Below are 19670 nucleotides of genomic sequence, written 5' to 3'. Positions count from 1 at the left end.
GTGACTGTACAGCTGTGTCACACATAATGTACAGAGCAGATGATGGGGGTGACTGCGGCTGTGTCACACAATGTACAGACCAGATGATGGGGATGACTGTGCGCTGTGTCACACATAATGTAGAGAGCAGATGATGGGGGTGACTGTGCGGCTGTGTCACACATAATGTACAGAGCAGATGATGGGGATGATTGTGCGGCTGTGTCACACATAATGTACAGACCAGATGATGGGGGTGACTGTGTGGCTGTGTCACACATAATGTACAGAGCAGATGATGGGGGTGACTGTGCGGCTGTGTCACACATAATGTAGAGAGCAGATGATGGGGGTGACTGTGCGGCTGTGTCACACATAATGTACAGAGCAGATGATGGGGTGACTGTGCGGCTGTGTCACATATAACGTACAGAGCAGCAGATGATGGGGATGATTGTACAGATGTGTCAGGAACACTTCATGTAAGGCTACTTTCACACTTGCAGCAGAGGATCTCAATACTGGAATTAAACGGATGCATTTTTATTTTGCAGGTCAGAATGCGTCGCTTCCATTAGGATGCAGTTGTGTGAAATCAAAACGGAAAAAAACCTAATTCATTACTAAACACATTAAAAGTCAATGGGTGAAAAAAACGGATCCTCCACCATTGACTTACATTGTTTTCAGTGCTGGATACGTTTTTATGACCGGACACAAAACCGCATCTTGCAGCAGGTTTGTGTCCGCTCACAAAGCGGAATGCTGTCGGAACGGAAGACATTCTGATGCATCCTGAACAGATCTCAATACCAGAAAACAACAAAAGTGTGAAAGAGGCCTAAACCCTGTTTTGTGGAGGGGACACAACTATAACGGCCTCATGTGTAAAGTAAAACCCCCAATGTCGTCTTACGTTTATTTACAATCATTGTTCTAATATACAATATTAATACGGCTTCTCTGTTGTGTGAATTTTCTGATGACAAAGAAGTTTAGCTTTTTCTATAAAACATTTCCCACATTCTGAACATGAATATGGCTTCTCTCCTGTGTGAATTCTCTGGTGTATTATAAGATTTGACTTCAAACCAAAACATTTTCCACACTCTGAACATAAATATGGCTTCTGTCCAGTGTGAATTCTTTCATGTATAACAAGATGTGATTTCCTTGTAAAACATTTCCCACAATGTGAACATGAATACGGCTTCTCTCCTGTGTGAATTCTCTCATGTATAAGAATTTCTGATTTATCTCTAAAACATTTCCCACACTCTGTACATGAATACGGCTTCTCTCCTGTGTGAATTCGCTCATGTTTTACAAGATATGATTTTTGGGTAAAACATTTACCACAGTCTGAACATGAATATGGTTTCTCTTCTTTGTGACTTATCTCATGTTTAATAAGATATGATTTTTTTAGAAAGCATTTTCCACATTCTGAGCATGAATATGGCTTTAGCTCTGTGTGAATTCTCTGATGTATAAGGAGACTTGATTTTTCTGTGAAACATTTCCCACACTCTGAACAGGAATGTGGCTTCTCTCTTGTGTGAAGTCTCTTATGTATAATAAGATGTGATTTCTGGGTAAAACATTTCCCACATTCAGAGCAGGAGTATGGCTTCAGCCCTGTGTGAATTCTCTGATGTATAAGAAGACTTGAATTTTCTGTGAAACATTTCCCACATTCGGAGCATGAGTATGGCTTAAGCCCTGTGTGAATTCTCTGATGTATAAGGAGACTTGATTTTTCTGTGAAACATTTCTCACACTCTGAACATGAATATGGCTTCTCTCCTGTGTGAATTCTTTCATGTTTAACAAGATGTGATTTCCTTGTAAAATATTTCCCACATTCTGAACATGAATATGGCTTCTCTCCTGTGTGACTTCTCCCATGTCCAACAAGATATGATTTCCTTGTAAAACGTTTCCCACATTCTGAACATGAATATGGTTTCTCTCCTGTGTGACTTCTCCCATGTCTAACAAGATATGATTTCCTTGAAAAACATTTCCCACATTCTGAACATGAATACAGTTTCTCTCCTATGTGAATTTGCTCATGTTCTACACAGTATGATTTATTTCTGAAACCTTTCCCACATTCTGTACATGAATATGGCATCTCCTCGGTGTGACTTTTCTTATGACTGACAAGATGTGATTTCATTATAAAACATTTTCCACATTCTGAACATAAATATGGCTTATCTCCTGTGTGAATTCTCTCATGTTTAATAAAACTTGATTTGTCTGCGAAACATTTATCACACACTGAACATGAATATGGCTTCTCTCCTGTGTGGATTCTCTGATGTTTAATGAGACTTGATTTGTCTGTGAAACATTTCGCACATACTGAACATGAATATGGCTTCTCTCCTGTGTGGATTCTCTGATGTCTGATGAGACTTGATTTGTCTGTGAAACATTTCCCACATTCTGAACATGAATACGGCTTCTCTCCTGTGTGAATTCTTCTGTGCACAGAAAGAACTGAGCTTCTTGTAAACCGTTTTCCACATTCTTCACAATGAAACCTTTTACTTCCTTTCTGCCGGGTAATTGTGGTTACAATCTGAGATTGGTCAGGAGAAGGTTCCTCATGATTAGGAGGATTATATGACAGATCTGGACTTATTGTTACAATCTGTAATTGGTCAGGAGAAGGTTCTTCATGATTAGGAGGATTATATGATAGATCTGCACTGTGAAGTCCTGAATATCCGATCAGTGTAATGAGGTTTTCTCCTGAAGATTCCTGCATGTTGTCCTGATCTTCTTCTTTATGATCTAGTGATAACATGACGTTTCCTTCAGAATTCTTAATGGGATTTCCTGTTAGGATTAAAAATAGATTTCATGATTTCCTGTTCAAACCATGAAGTTGATAAATTTATTTCATTCCAAAAAGGCTGGAACACAAGTTTGGGGATATGACAAAAGACATGTCTTACCTAGGGTTGTCACCATACCATAAAAAAGTATTGCGATACTCGATACGTGAAATAAAAAAAAAAAACACAGAAAAAGCCGCGTGCATTCCACATTTTATGGAACGTCTGGATTATAATAGAATTTGATCCAAATTTTTGTCAGGGCAAGGTGACTAAAAAATGGCAATATGTAATATTTATTTATTGTTTATATATTTTATATATAAAATTGGGAAAAAGGGTGATTTAAACTTAATATTTTGGTGTTTGTTCTTTGTTTTTTACTTTTTATTTAAAGCGGTTCTACACTTTGTTTTAACTGATGATCTACCCTCTGGATAGATCATCAGGTTCTGATCGGCGGGGGTCTGACAGCTGGGACCCCCGCCGATCAGCTGTTTGAGAAGGCAGCGGTGCTCCAGTAGCGCCGCGGCCTTCTCACTGTTTACCGCCGGCCCACTGACGTCACGACTAGTATCAACTAGCGTGGGCAGGGCTAAGCTCAATTCAAGTGAACAGAGCTTAGCCCTGACCACGCTAGTTGATACTAGTCATGACGTCAGTGGGCTGGTGGTAAACAGTAAAAAGGCCGCAGCGCTACTGGAGCACCTCTGCCTTCTCAAACAGCTGATCGGCGGGGGTCCCAGCTGTCAGACGCTGATGATCTATCCAGAGGAGAGATCATCAGTTAAAACAAAGTGCAGAACCTCTTTAATAACTATTTCCCCCCATAGTGGCTAGAACCTGGGATCTTTTCATCCCTTGTCCTATTCCCACTAATAGAGCTCTATTAGGGTGAATAGGACCTCACACTATTCCTGCTGCCCTGTGCATAGTACACACAGCAGCAGGGAGGTTACCATGGCAGCCAGGGCTTCAGTAGTGTCCTGGCTGCCATGGTAACCAATCGGAGCCCCAGGCTTACACTGCTGGGGCTCCGATCAGACGCTGCGACTGCCACTAATGATTATAATAGTTATAATATTGGGGGGGGGGCCCACTGCGCCACCAATGATTCTACTTTATAAAACTGGGGTTGGGGGGGTGCGGGGCACCTGACGGGTTAATAGCGGCGGATTGCAGCGCGCAGCCATAGAGGCCGGGTATGGGATATGGCCGGCACCCGCAACCTGGGTTTGTATTCAGGCATAAGCTATATTCATTGGTGGCGCAGTGGCCACAGCCCCTCCCCTCCTCCTCCCTGCTATTAGCCCATTGGTGGCAGCGGCAGCAGCGGAACAGGGGGAGGGACGGCCTCCTTCTCCCCTGTGCTGCTCAGGAGAACATGGCACACGCTGACAGCAGCGCGTGCCATGTCAGTATAACTCGTCTGTGAGAGCGGCGGAGCACCGGAGGGTCTAGGCGCAAATGACGACAAGACTACAAAGTCTTGTCGCCATTTTGCAATTCTAAGTCGCATTGGCGACCGTTTTGTTCGCCATCTGGAGCCCTGAAGGGCATGTTTATAAGGTGAAATATAGGTCAGAACAACGTGATCTGTATTTGTCATGGAGTTCACTGTGATTTGTACGGCGGTATCTGTCTGGCTGTCGGTCCCTATTATATGAATGAAGCCAGACGGCGATGGGGTTGCTTCCGTCAATGCCAGAATGCAGAGAGATTCCCTGCTGAACAGCCGGACGCATCTCCTTACTGCAGGTGTGAAACAGGCCTTAACAGAGAGATTGAGGCAAGAATAGACCAAGTGCTTCAGGAGTTTTTACATGAAGGGGAGATTAGAGACAAGTTGGTAGTTAGTTGCACAGAACGGGTTAACTGATATTTTTAGTAATAGGGTAATGCCAGGATCCATGAAGGAGGAGAAGGAATCAGGAGAGAGAGAGGTTCAATATTTTTGGGGAAGAAGTGACAGCCATAGAGAGAGACTGGAGGAGGTGAGAGGGAATGGGGTCATTAGAGAAGGTAGTCAGGAGAGAGGTACAGAGACTGGAGGAGGTGAGGGGGAATGGGGTCAGGAGAGAGGTACAGAGACTGGAGGAGGTGTGAGGGAATGGGGTCAGGAGAGAGGTACAGAGACTGGAGGAGGTGTGAGGGAATGGGGTCATTAGAGAAGGTAGTCAGGAGAGAGGTACAGAGACTGGAGGAGGTGAGGGGGAATGGGGTCAGGAGAGAGGTACAGAGACTGGAGGAGGTGTGAGGGAATGGGGTCAGGAGAGATGTACAGAGACTGGAGGAGGTGAGAAGGAATGGGGTCAGTAGAGAAGGTACAGAGACTGGAGGAGGTGTGAGGGAATGGGGTCAGTAGAGGGGGTAGTCAGGAGAGAGGTACAGAGACTGGAGGAGGTGTGAGGGAATGGGGTCAGGAGAGATGTACAGAGACTGGAGGAGGTGTGAGGGAATGGGGTCAGCAGAGAAGGTAGTCAGGAGAGAGGTACAGAGACTGGAGGAGGTGAGAAGGAATGGGGTCAGTAGAGAAGGTACAGAGACTGGAGGAGGTGTGAGGGAATGGGGTCAGTAGAGAAGGTACAGAGACTGGAGGAGGTGTGAGGGAATGGGTTCAGCAGAGAAGGTAGTCAGGAGAGAGGTACAGAGACTGGAGGAGGTGAGAAGGACTGGGGTCAGCAGAGAAGGTACAGAGACTGGAGGAGGTGTGAGGGAATGGGGTCAGTAGAGAAGGTACAGAGACTGGAGGAGGTGTGAGGGAATGGGGTCAGCAGAGAAGGTAGTCAGGAGAGAGGTACAGAGACTGGAGGAGGTGAGAAGGAATGGGGTCAGTAGAGAAGGTACAGAGACTGGAGGAGGTGTGAGGGAATGGGGTCAGTAGAGAAGGTACAGAGACTGGAGGAGGTGTGAGGGAATGGGTTCAGCAGAGAAGGTAGTCAGGAGAGAGGTACAGAGACTGGAGGAGGTGAGAAGGACTGGGGTCAGCAGAGAAGGTACAGAGACTGGAGGAGGTGTGAGGGAATGGGGTCAGTAGAGAAGGTACAGAGACTGGAGGAGGTGTGAGGGAATGGGGTCAGCAGAGAAGGTAGTCAGGAGAGAGGTACAGAGACTGGAGGAGGTGAGAAGGAATGGGGTCAGTAGAGAAGGTACAGAGACTGGAGGAGGTGTGAGGGAATGGGGTCAGTAGAGAAGGTACAGAGACTGGAGGAGGTGTGAGGGAATGGGGTCAGTAGAGAAGGTAGTCAGGAGAGAGGTACAGAGACTGGAGGAGGTGTGAGGGAATGGGGTCAGGAGAGAAGGTAGTCAGGAGAGAGGTAGAGAGACTGGAGGAGGTGAGAGGGAATGGGGTCAGTAGAGAGGTACAGAGACTGGAGGAGGTGTGAGGGAATGGGGTCAGTAGAGAAGGTAGTCAGGAGAGAGGTACAGAGACTGGAGGAGGTGTGAGGGAATGGGGTCAGAAGAGAGGTACAGAGACTGGAGGAGGTGTGAGGGAATGGGGTCAGGAGAGAAGGTAGTCAGAAGACAGGTATAGAGACTGGAGGAGGTGTGAGGGAATGGGGTCAGTAAGAGAAGGTAGTCAGGAGAGAGGTACAGAGACTGGAGGAGGTGTGAGGGAATGGGGTCAGGAGAGAAGGTAGTCAGGAGAGAGGTACAGAGACTGGAGGAGGTGTGATGGAATGGGGTCAGCAGAGAAGGTAGTCAGGAGAGAGGTACAGAGACTGGAGGAGGCGTGAGGGAATGGGGTCAGTAGAGAGGTACAGAGACTGGAGGAGGTGTGATGGAATGGGGTCAGCAGAGAAGGTAGTAAGGAGAGAGGTACAGAGACTGGAGGAGGTGAGAGGGAATGGGGTCAGGAGAGAAGGTAGTCAGGAGAGAGGTACAGAGACTGGAGGAGGTGTGAGGGAATAGGGTCAGGAGAGAGGTACAGAGACTGGAGGAGGTGTGAGTGAATGGGGTCAGCAGAGAAGGTAGTAAGGAGAGAGGTACAGAGACTGGAGGAGGTGTGAGGGAATGGGGTCAGGAGAGAGGTACAGAGACTGGAGGAGGTGTGAGGGAATGGGGTCAGTAGAGAAGGTAGTCAGGAGAGAGGTACAGAGACTGGAAGAGGCGAGAGGCAATGGGGTCAGTAGAGAAGGTACAGAGACTGGAGGAGGTGTGAGGGAATGGGGTCAGGAGAGAGGGTACAGAGACTGGAGGAGGTGTGAGGGAATGGGGTCAGTAGAGAAGGTAGTCAGGAGAGAGGTACAGAGACTGGAGGAGGTGTGAGGGAATGGGGTCAGTAGAGAAGATAGTCAGGAGAGAGGTACAGAGACTGGAGGAGATGTGAGGGAATGGGGTCAGGAGAGAGGTACAGAGACTGGGGGAGGTGAGGAGCATATACAGTTGTGGAGTCACTGGAGACACTGACAGAAGCGCTCACCGACCTCTGTGTCCGCACTATTGGCACTAGCAGGCTCTTGCTCCGAGGCTTCTAGGTGCCCCTAAGACCTGATGCTAAGTCGAGTGTCCAGCCTGGACCATGAGAGGATGGAGAGGAGATCTTGGAGAGGATGTCTATGTGCAGTCACATCTCCCTCCGCTCCTGCACATAACACAGGGGTCACTGCCCGGAGTGCTCCTTTACTGCAGCTCTGAGGTGGAGCCTCACCTGAAGAAACCTCCCCACTCCCTTCCTCCATTCATGATTCCATACCTGTGGTCACATGGACTGGAATGTCCTCCTCCACCTCACTCTTACACGGGGGATCGCCCATCATCCGCTCTTCTTCATCCTCCACTTTAATATCAGTCACATCTTCCCCCTGATTTGTCATCTGTAACAATTCAGGACAATACAGCAGACAGGTGGGAAATCTAACAGATCCACATAAGAGACCCCCACCATCTATGACCTCTCTATGACTGCAGGACCCCCCTATATAGATGTGTATAGGGCTCAGCTCCATCTACCTGATGGTTCTCTGGGAGCTTCTCCTCTGGACAGTCCTGGGAATACAGAGGACGGGGACATCTCTCGGGGGGACTTCTCCTCCTGGAGCCAGAACCTATAGGAGATAACACACAGACTGTATTATATATGAGATGATGGGAGTAGTATCCAAGGGACCCTTACACCCCTATAATCAGGAAGGTCTCCTCTCACCTGGAGATGTCAGAGGCCGGGGCTCCTCCATCATGGCGTCCTCGTACAGATCCTCCTGTCCTTCTATATACTCCCACTCCTCCAGGGAGAAATACACCGCCACATCCTGACACCTTACAGGAACCTGACAACACAATGACACTGTCATCACCCAGACCCCTCCAGTGCTGTTACTGGAGAACCTCCCAGTATTCCCAGCAGGGTCACCTCTCCAGTCAGCAGCTCCATCATCTTGTGGGTGAGTTCTAGGACCTTCTCCTCATGTATCAGGGGGGGAGGCTCTGTGATGGGGGTCCACCCTCCTGACTGCTGGATGATGGGAGTCCTCCCCGATGTCTTCTTCACTAGGGTGTAATCCTGTGGATGGAGAGAGACACTGACTCCAGATCTCCCCTCAGAATCCCTCCCGGGATCATGGCCCCATCTCCAGTAATCTAGTCCCCTAGAAGCTGGAATATTCTTCCCCTCCAGCCCCTTCTGGACTCTTCTAGAGAATCCCCCACCCCCCTCCCTCTGGCAGAGAGCTCCATAGTCCCCCTGCTCTTACAGTAAGGACTCCTCCTCTATGTTGTGGAGAAGCCTTCTTTCCTCTAGACGTAGTGGAGGCCTCCTTCTAGTATCATCTAGATGTCAGACTAGTGGTAGAAATCCTCCCTCCAGGCCACACTGGGGACAACCTGCCTACTTCCCTCCTCATGGCTCCGCGGTGGCCGATCTTCAGCTTCTCCGTCCCTTGGAAGGTCTGGAGGCCGTTCTCCAGGAGCCTCTTCCTATCACTTCCTATGATGGATTCTCCAGAATACAATAAAGAGGAGAGACATCTAGAAAGGTTTACCTCTCCGCTCAGCAGGGAGATGATCTCCAAGGTGAGGTCTAATATTCTTCTGCTGATCTCCTTCCTGTCCATCCTTGGTGGAGGAGCTGGAGGAGATGCTCCAGGACAAGGAGAGACCCCGGGGATAAAGGGGGATTCTGGAGAGAAGAAGAGAGACCCTGACCAGGACCTGCTCTGTATCTGTGCACTGCAAGAGCTGCAGGACCTGGGATGACGTCACTGCCATGTGATCAGGAGGGGCGGGGCTGAGAATAATGTAGGACCTGTGATGACATCACCATCATGTGATCAGGAGGGGCGGAGCTCAGCAGTGGGGAGAAGCGGTGATGTAGAACCTGTGATGATGTCACTGCCATGTGATCAGGAGGGGCGGAGCTCTGAAGATGATCATGTGGCAGGAAAGAGCACAGCTTTGTATGAATGAGAAGAAACTGAACTAATGCTTTCAGTGTGTGAGTCAGAGAAATGCTGGGAGTTGTAGTCCTCTCCTCTTATACCTCTCCCTGTAATGTCCTCTGATATCACATAATAACAGGCTGGACATGCTGGGAGTTGTAGTCCTCTTCTACCTCCTCCTGTAATGTCCTCTGATATCACATAATAACAGGCTGGACATGCTGGGAGTTGTAGTCCTCTCCTACCTCCTCCTGTAATGTCCTCTGATATCACTAATAACAGGCTGGACATGCTGGGAGTTGTAGTCCTCCCCTACCTCCTCCTGTAATGTCCTCTGATATCACATAATAACAGGCTGGACATGCTGGGAGTTGTAGTCCTCTCCTACCTCCTCCTGTAATGTCCTCTGATATCACATAATAACAGGCTGGACATGCTGAGAGTTGTAGTCCTCTCCTACCTCCTCCTGTAATGTCCTCTGATATCACATAATAACAAGCTGGACATGCTGGGAGTTGTAGTCCTCTCCTACCTCCTCCTGTAATGTCCTCTGATATCACATAATAACAGGCTGGACATGCTGGGAGTTGTAGTCCTCTCCTACCTCCTCCTGTAATGTCCTCTGATATCACATAATAACAGGCTGGACATGCTGGGAGTTGTAGTCCTCTCCTCCCTCCTCCTGTAATGTCCTCTGATATCACATAATAACAGGCTGGACATGCTGAGAGTTGTAGTCCTCTCCTACCTCCTCCTGTAATGTCCTCTGATATCACATAATAACAAGCTGGACATGCTGGGAGTTGTAGTCCTCTCCTACCTCCCCCTGTAATGTCCTCTGATATCACATAATAACAGGCTGGTCATGCTGGGAGTTGTAGTCCTCTCCTACCTCCTCCTGTAATGTCCTCTGAGATCACATGACGTCCTGGACATGCTGGGAGTTGTAGTCCTCTCCTCTTCTACCTCCTCCTGTAATGTCCTCTGATATCACATAATAACAGGCTGGACATGCTGGGAGTTGTAGTCCTCTGCTCTCCTACCTCCTCCTGTAATGTCCTCTGATATCACATAATAACAGGCTGGACATGCTGGGAGTTGTAGTCCTCTCCTACCTCCTCCTGTAATGTCCTCTGATATCACATAATAACAGGCTGGACATGCTGAGAGTTGTAGTCCTCTCCTACCTCCTCCTGTAATGTCCTCTGATATCACATAATAACAAGCTGGACATGCTGGGAGTTGTAGTCCTCTCCTACCTCCTCCTGTAATGTCCTCTGATATCACATAATAACAGGCTGGACATGCTGGGAGTTGTAGTCCTCTCCTACCTCCTCCTGTAATGTCCTCTGATATCACATAATAACAGGCTGGACATGCTGGGAGTTGTAGTCCTCTCCTCCCTCCTCCTGTAATGTCCTCTGATATCACATAATAACAGGCTGGACATGCTGAGAGTTGTAGTCCTCTCCTACCTCCTCCTGTAATGTCCTCTGATATCACATAATAACAAGCTGGACATGCTGGGAGTTGTAGTCCTCTCCTACCTCCCCCTGTAATGTCCTCTGATATCACATAATAACAGGCTGGTCATGCTGGGAGTTGTAGTCCTCTCCTACCTCCTCCTGTAATGTCCTCTGAGATCACATGACGTCCTGGACATGCTGGGAGTTGTAGTCCTCTCCTCTTCTACCTCCTCCTGTAATGTCCTCTGATATCACATAATAACAGGCTGGACATGCTGGGAGTTGTAGTCCTCTGCTCTCCTACCTCCTCCTGTAATGTCCTCTGATATCACATAATAACAGGCTGGACATGCTGGGAGTTGTAGTCCTCCCCTACCTCCCCCTGTAATGTCCTCTGATATCACATAATAACAGGCTGGACATGCTGGGAGTTGTAGTCCTCTCCTACCTCCTCCTGTAATGTCCTCTGATATCACATAATAACAGGCTGGACATGCTGGGAGTTGTAGTCCTCTCCTACCTCCTCCTGTAATGTCCTCTGATATCACATAACAGGCTGGACATGCTGGGAGTTGTAGTCCTCTCCTACCTCCTCCTGTAATGTCCTCTGATATCACATAATAACAGGCTGGACATGCTGGGAGTTGTAGTCCTCCCCTACCTCCCCCTGTAATGTCCTCTGATATCACATAATAACAGGCTGGACATGCTGGGAGTTGTAGTCCTCTCCTACCTCCTCCTGTAATGTCCTCTGATATCACATAATAACAGGCTGGACATGCTGGGAGTTGTAGTCCTCCCCTACCTCCCCCTGTAATGTCCTCTGATATCACATAATAACAGGCTGGACATGCTGGGAGTTGTAGTCCTCTCCTACCTCCCCCTGTAATGTCCTCTGATATCACATAATAACAGGCTGGACATGCTGGGAGTTGTAGTCCTCTCCTCCCTCCTCCTGTAATGTCCTCTGATATCACATAATAACAGGCTGGACATGCTGGGAGTTGTAGTCCTCTTCTACCTCCTCCTGTAATGTCCTCTGATATCACATAATAACAGCCTGGACATGCTGGGAGTTGTAGTCCTCTCCTACCTCCTCCTGTAATGTCCTCTGATATCACATAATAACAGGCTGGACATGCTGGGAGTTGTAGTCCTCTCCTCCCTCCCCCTGTAATGTCCTCTGATATCACATAATAACAGGCTGGACATGCTGGGGGTTGTAGTCCTCTCCTACCTCCTCCTGTAATGTCCTCTGATATCACATAATAACAGGCTGGACATGCTGGGAGTTGTAGTCCTCTCCTCTCCTACCTCCTCCTGTAATGTCCTCTGATATCACATAATAACAGGCTGGACATGCTGGGAGTTGTAGTCCTCTCCTACCTCCTGTAATGTCCTCTGATATCACATAGTAACAGGCTGGACATGCTGGGAGTTGTAGTCCTCTCCTCCCTCCTCCTGTAATGTCCTCTGATATCACATAATAACAGGCTGGACATGCTGGGAGTTGTAGTCCTCTTCTACCTCCTCCTGTAATGTCCTCTGATATCACATAATAACAGGCTGGACATGCTGGGAGTTGTAGTCCTCTCCTACCTCCTCCTGTAATGTCCTCTGATATCACATAATAACAGGCTGGACATGCTGGGAGTTGTAGTCCTCTTCTACCTCCTCCTGTAATGTCCTCTGATATCACATAATAACAGGCTGGACATGCTGGGAGTTGTAGTCCTCTCCTACCTCCTCCTGTAATGTCCTCTGATATCACATAATAACAGGCTGGACATGCTGGGAGTTGTAGTCCTCTCCTACCTCCTCCTGTAATGTCCTCTGATATCACATAATAACAGGCTGGACATGCTGGGAGTTGTAGTCCTCTCCTACCTCCTCCTGTAATGTCCTCTGATATCACATAATAACAGGCTGGACATGCTGGGAGTTGTCTCTCTGCATACTGGGGGTTGTCTCTCTGCATACTGGGGTTTGTCTCTCTGCATACTGGGGGTTGTCTCTCTGCATACTGGGGGTTGTCTCTCTGCATACTGGGGGTTGTCTCTCAGCATACTGGGGGTTGTCTCTCTGCATACTGGGGGTTGTCTCTCGGCATACTGGGGGTTGTCTCTCGGCATACTGGGGGTTGTCTCTCAGCATACTGGGGGTAGTCTCTCTGCATACTGGGGGTTGTCTGTCTGCATACTGGGGTTTGTCTCTCTGCATACTGGGGGTTGTCTCTCTGCATACTGGGGGTTGTCTCTCTGCATACTGGGGGTTGTCTCTCAGCATACTGGGGGTTGTCTCTCTGCATACTGGGGGTTGTCTCTCGGCATACTGGGGGTTGTCTCTCGGCATACTGGGGGTTGTCTCTCGGCATACTGGGGGTTGTCTCTCGGCATACTGGGGGTTGTCTCTCGGCATACTGGGGGTAGTCTCTCTGCATACTGGGGGTTGTCTGTCTGCATACTGGGGTTTGTCTCTCTGCATACTGGGGGTTGTCTCTCTGCATACTGGGGGTTGTCTCTCTGCATACTGGGGGTTGTCTCTCAGCATACTGGGGGTTGTCTCTCTGCATACTGGGGGTTGTCTCTCGGCATACTGGGGGTTGTCTCTCGGCATACTGGGGGTTGTCTCTCTGCATACTGGGGGTAGTCTCTCTGCATACTGGGGGTTGTCTGTCTGCATACTGGGGTTTGTCTCTCTGCATACTGGGGGTTGTCTCTCTGCATACTGGGGGTTGTCTCTCTGCATACTGGGGGTTGTCTCTCTGCATACTGGGGGTTGTCTCTCTGCATACTGGGGGTTGTCTCTCAGCATACTGGGGGTTGTCTCTCTGCATACTGGGGGTTGTCTCTCGGCATACTGGGGGTTGTCTCTCGGCATACTGGGGGTTGTCTCTCTGCATACTGGGGGTTGTCTCTCTGCATACTGGGGGTTGTCTGTCTGCATACTGGGGTTTGTCTCTTTGCATACTGGGGGTTGTCTGTCTGCATACTGGGGTTTGTCTCTTTGCATACTGGGGGTTGTCTCTCTGCATACTGGGGGTTGTCTCTCGGCATACTGGGGGTTGTCTCTCTGCATACTGGGGGTTGTCTCTCTGCATACTGGGGGTTGTCTGTCTGCATACTGGGGGTTGTCTCTCTGCATACTGGGGGTTGTCTCTCTGCATACTGGGGGTTGTCTCTCTGCATACTGGGGGTTGTCTCTCAGCATACTGGGGGTTGTCTCTCTGCATACTGGGGGTTGTCTCTCGGCATACTGGGGGTTGTCTCTCGGCATACTGGGGGTTGTCTCTCAGCATACTGGGGGTAGTCTCTCTGCATACTGGGGGTTGTCTGTCTGCATACTGGGGTTTGTCTTTTTGCATACTGGGGGTTGTCTCTCTGCATACTGGGGGTTGTCTCTCAGCATACTGGGGGTAGTCTCTCTGCATACTGGGGGTTGTCTCTCTGCATACTGGGGGTTGTCTGTCTGCATACTGGGGGTTGTCTCTCTGCATACTGGGGGTTGTCTCTCTGCATACTGGGGGTTGTCTCTCTGCATACTGGGGGTTGTCTCTCAGCATACTGGGGGTTGTCTCTCTGCATACTGGGGGTTGTCTCTCGGCATACTGGGGGTTGTCTCTCGGCATACTGGGGGTTGTCTCTCAGCATACTGGGGGTAGTCTCTCTGCATACTGGGGGTTGTCTCTCTGCATACTGGGGGTTGTCTGTCTGCATACTGGGGGTTGTCTCTCTGCATACTGGGGGTTGTCTCTCTGCATACTGGGGGTTGTCTCTCTGCATACTGGGGGTTGTCTCTCTGCATACTGGGGGTTGTCTCTCTGCATACTGGGGGTTGTCTCTCGGCATACTGGGGGTTGTCTCTCGGCATACTGGGGGTTGTCTCTCAGCATACTGGGGGTAGTCTCTCTGCATACTGGGGGTTGTCTGTCTGCATACTGGGGTTTGTCTCTCTGCATACTGGGGGTTGTCTCTCTGCATACTGGGGGTTGTCTCTCTGCATACTGGGGGTTGTCTCTCAGCATACTGGGGGTTGTCTCTCTGCATACTGGGGGTTGTCTCTCGGCATACTGGGGGTTGTCTCTCGGCATACTGGGGGTTGTCTCTCTGCATACTGGGGGTTGTCTCTCTGCATACTGGGGGTTGTCTCTCTGCATACTGGGGGTTGTCTCTCTGCATACTGGGGGTTGTCTGTCTGCATACTGGGGTTTGTCTCTCTGCATACTGGGGGTTGTCTGTCTGCATACTGGGGTTTGTCTCTTTGCATACTGGGGGTTGTCTCTCTGCATACTGGGGGTTGTCTCTCGGCATACTGGGGGTTGTCTCTCTGCATACTGGGGGTTGTCTCTCTGCATACTGGGGGTTGTCTGTCTGCATACTGGGGGTTGTCTCTCTGCATACTGGGGGTTGTCTCTCTGCATACTGGGGGTTGTCTCTCTGCATACTGGGGGTTGTCTCTCAGCATACTGGGGGTTGTCTCTCTGCATACTGGGGGTTGTCTCTCGGCATACTGGGGGTTGTCTCTCGGCATACTGGGGGTTGTCTCTCAGCATACTGGGGGTAGTCTCTCTGCATACTGGGGGTTGTCTGTCTGCATACTGGGGTTTGTCTCTCTGCATACTGGGGGTTGTCTCTCTGCATACTGGGGGTTGTCTCTCTGCATACTGGGGGTTGTCTCTCTGCATACTGGGGGTTGTCTCTCTGCATACTGGGGGTTGTCTCTCAGCATACTGGGGGTTGTCTCTCTGCATACTGGGGGTTGTCTCTCGGCATACTGGGGGTTGTCTCTCGGCATACTGGGGGTTGTCTCTCTGCATACTGGGGGTTGTCTCTCTGCATACTGGGGGTTGTCTCTCTGCATACTGGGGGTTGTCTCTCTGCATACTGGGGGTTGTCTGTCTGCATACTGGGGTTTGTCTCTCTGCATACTGGGGGTTGTCTCTCTGCATACTGGGGGTTGTCTCTCTGCATACTGGGGGTTGTCTGTCTGCATACTGGGGGTTGTCTCAGTGCATACTGGGGGTTGTCTCTCTGCATACTGGGGGTTGTCTCTCAGCATACTGGGGGTTGTCTCAGTGCATACTGGGGGTTGTCTCTCTGCATACTGGGGGTTGTCTCTCTGCATACTGGGGGTTGTCTCTCTGCATACTGGGGGTTGTCTCTCTGCATACTGGGGGTTGTCTCTCTGCATACTGGGGGTTGTCTCTCTGCATACTGGGGGTTGTCTGTCTGCATACTGGGGGTTGTCTCTCTGCATACTGGGGGTTGTCTCTCTGCATACTGGGGGTTGTCTGTCTGCATACTGGGGGTTGTCTCTCTGCATACTGGGGGTTGTCTCTCTGCATACTGGGGGTTGTCTCTCTGCATACTGGGGGTTGTCTGTCTGCATACTGGGGGTTGTCTCTCTGCATACTGGGGGTTGTCTGTCTGCATACTGGGGGTTGTCTCTCTGCATACTGGGGGTTGTCTCTCTGCATACTGGGGGTTGTCTCTCGGACAAACACCATTTTGTAAGTGACAAGTGTCCATTATAGTCCATATCAGTCCCCCCTTGGATTCTTGATTGTAGAACCTGCCTAGTGAACCCCTGGGAATACCATTCACAATCCTCTTCACCCACAGTGGCGACAACCTACCCCTTTTGGGTAGACTCCCGGTTAATCGGACTTATGATCGTACCCCGGGCGTTCATCTTTCCCCATCTCGGTAGGACATCGTAATCGGTGGGGGAACTTGTGTTGAATTCTTCGGTTTCCATTTCTTCTTCACCATATAGCAGCATGATGGGCTGTTCTGTAGTTGAAGTCACAATTTTTTCACCTATTTTTCGGACACAGGGTACAATGCAACATAACACTGCTGACATTAATACTAGCATCAAGACTATCACCATACCTATCTGGGTGAGGAAGGATTGCCAGTTTTTGAACCATCCAGAGTACTCACCCCATGGGAGGAGGAGGCCTGGCAGTCATGTGATCCAATAGGGAAGGCGGCGGCTGCCTCTGCACATCATCGGGCTATACACATGACCCAGACAGCTGAGGGGAGGGACACTCCCACCCTGACGTCACTCCCCGAGGGTCACATGGTGCGCGCATCATAGAGCCTCACACATGATCGGGAGGCCTGGCGGTCATGTGATCCAATGGGGAAGGCGGCGGTTGTCTCTGCACATCATCGGGCTATACACATGACCCGGTCACGTGACAGACCGCTGAGGGGAGGGGGCGTGCCGGCGTTCACGGCGTCCTTTAAAAAGCGCCACTCTACATGTGCCAATGTTGCTGCCACAAGCCATAATACAGCTACATCCGTGTGGACCGATACATGGGGGGCAAAGATAAGTACTGAGACTTATGTCATTTAATGCATTACTCTACTGGGATTCATTCTCCCTTCTGCATTTGATGATTGTATTGTAAGCCAGTGAGGAGAGGTGGGCTTGAGTTTGGGTGTGCGGCCACAGACACAGCCCAACGCAGGGATCACCACCTCTGAAACTGAGCTTATTGCTAATAGGTCCCCTGATGAGTTGGACTAATGTCCAACGAAACACGTTGGGACGTTTAGAAGGACCCAACGAAGTACATGTTTATGACCAGAAGATTGACATACTGGTAACAGGGCTCTCCACCACAATGTGACGAAGCTGCGCAGGGACAGGGAGGGCCTAATAGGTCGCCACGGACAACTGTGGGATAACTGACACCTTATATCCATTGTAGGGAGAGACTAGCTGTCAGAGACCCAGTACTAGTCTCCCCTATCCCTAGCTCCTGGTTACCACTGGCGCAGCGAATGGTGTATATCACATATATTTAGGGATCTAATTGCACACAATTAAAAGTTACGTTTTAAAAGGTATCTATTTGGAATTCACTTGTGGAAATGTATGGTACCATACTCTTCATCAAGCAGTGACCAATGCGCAATTTGGTCGTGTTATAAGCTATGGCTGTCATCTGCCTAAGGGAGGTAGTGTAGGGTTTGGACGGACCCTTCTCTATCTTTGTGAGATTATGTAGGTCTTTCAGGTGGAACATGCCCATGTCCCCAGCAGTTACCACCCCCATCCAGGTGCCTATAAGGTATGTCCCTGCATCATTGGGGCTGGGGTTTTCTATTGTGAGGGTAAGTGGCATGTTGGAGCCTGTCTGTCCACTTGGGTGGCATCTTCCACTCTTAAACAGTGTCATGGGGATAAACAAGGATTTACCCATTTTGTCCTTTTTGTCTCGGGCACTCTGAGATCTGTATCCCCATGGGTCACCCGTGTTCCACCCAACTGCTCCCCACGAGTTACACTGTTCCCCATACTGGTTATCAGTGACACAGATGTATGTGGATCTATGGCTGCCCGTTTGGTACATGCTACATTGTGCACAGTACTAGCCACTTGTATACTTAGGATGGTGGTGAAAAATAATAATAATAATAATAATAAGTAAAAAAGTAAAAGTAAAAACAAAGTATTGGGTATAAAAATAGGTAAAAATGTAGATATAAAATAGAAATACAGAAAATAGTGGTCCAAAAAAATGGTGGAAATAGTTTGTAGGTGGGTTGATCCAATGTCACTTGTTAATGTTGGGTAATATGGCGCTCGTTAGGAAAGCAGATGATATATGCCGGCAGAGGGGGTATCGGTTGTATTGGTACAGTGTCCAATATTTGTTGTTTGCTATTGTCGGTGGCGTCCCATGCGGCAATTAGCTAGTACTCACCCCGCGGTCCAATCTCTGCTGTGTATGAGCGAGGCGCCAGCCGGTGTTGGTCTCCGGTGTCCTGCTTCCTCACGCTGCGTGTTGCGCGGTCTGTGTAGCTGGTTTGGCGTCTCACGTGATCTGGCACGTGGTTTCTTCTGTGCCGATCAGCTGATACCTCTCTCGTGCGTTACATTGGTCGCATTGGTTTCTTCTGATTATGCGGCAATCCAAAGGTTCCTTAGCGAAGGCGTGGGTATTGGTGGGTAGTCTCAAGGATGATGCCAGGTAGCCAGACGCGTTTCGAGGTATTCCGACCTCTTCCTCAGTGGCCATGTTGGATTCATTAGGACTGCCCACTAGTTCCATTGACCACCAAAAACCCGGCCTGGATTTTGCTGACTGGAATTTGCTCCTTATTTTACATTGTCATATGAATTAAAATTTCTGTAAGGATATTGAAGGATTTTTTGGGAATATTGAGAGGAATATTGGTTATGTTTATATTTTAAAATACTGTTTATAACGAAAACGCAATTGTGTTTTATGTGCGTTTTCCATGCGTTTATTTGGAGTTGGTGCGTTTTTCCACCTGTTAGTGTCGTTGTGTCTATATTCTATTATGGTGTTGTTTCAAAAGGACTTTGTTCTATTCTTTTTGTTTATTTTGGGTCGCCTCGCTCATACACAGCAGAGATTGGACCGCGGGGTGAGTACTAGCTAATTGCCGTGTGGGACGCCACCGACAATAGCAAACAACCAATACCCCCTCTGCCGGCATATATCATCTGCTTTCCTAACGAGCGCCATATTACCCAACATTAACAAGTGACATTGGATCAACCCACCTACAAACTATTTCCACTATTTTCTGTATTTCTATTTTTTATCTACATTTTGACCTATTTTTATACCCAATACTTTGTTTTTACTTTAAATTTTTCACTTATTATTATTATTATTATTTTTCACCACCGTCCTAAGTATATATTTTGTCACCACCACGCACAATCACTTTGTTCTCATCCCCATGGACCTTTACCAATAAATAAATCGTACTACGAACATATACCTTGAATATCTATTAGGGGCCTGGATGTATTTCTGGAGTGTAATAATATTACAGGCTATAGCTACTAGAGAGGGGTCGTTGATCCAGGGAGTTATTCTGATTGCCTGATTGGAGTCGGGAAGGAATTTTTTATTCCCCTAAAGTGAGGAAAATTGGCTTCTACCTCACAGGGTTTTATACCTTGCGCTGAATGTACGAACAAATATTCACGAAATGTCCCTT

The 19670-nt window shown here is 48.8% G+C and overlaps 1 protein-coding gene across 1 annotated transcript; it reads right to left on the bottom strand.

Moving 5' to 3' along the window:
* Nucleotides 1–773: 773 nt before the first annotated feature.
* LOC120998320 (gastrula zinc finger protein XlCGF26.1-like) lies at nucleotides 774–7566 on the bottom strand. The gene is made up of 2 exons (XM_040428979.1): nucleotides 7525–7566; nucleotides 774–2829 (listed from the first exon to the last, which is right to left on the bottom strand). The coding sequence occupies exon 2, from the start codon at nucleotides 2795–2797 to the stop codon at nucleotides 929–931; it is 1869 nt and encodes a 622-aa protein (XP_040284913.1). The 5' UTR covers nucleotides 2798–2829; nucleotides 7525–7566; the 3' UTR covers nucleotides 774–928.
* Nucleotides 7567–19670: the final 12104 nt, after the last annotated feature.

The sequence above is a fragment of the Bufo bufo genome, chromosome 4 (assembly GCF_905171765.1).
Source record: "Bufo bufo chromosome 4, aBufBuf1.1, whole genome shotgun sequence".
NCBI lineage: Eukaryota > Metazoa > Chordata > Amphibia > Anura > Bufonidae > Bufo > Bufo bufo.
This window is presented reverse-complemented; position numbering and strand designations above follow the sequence as displayed.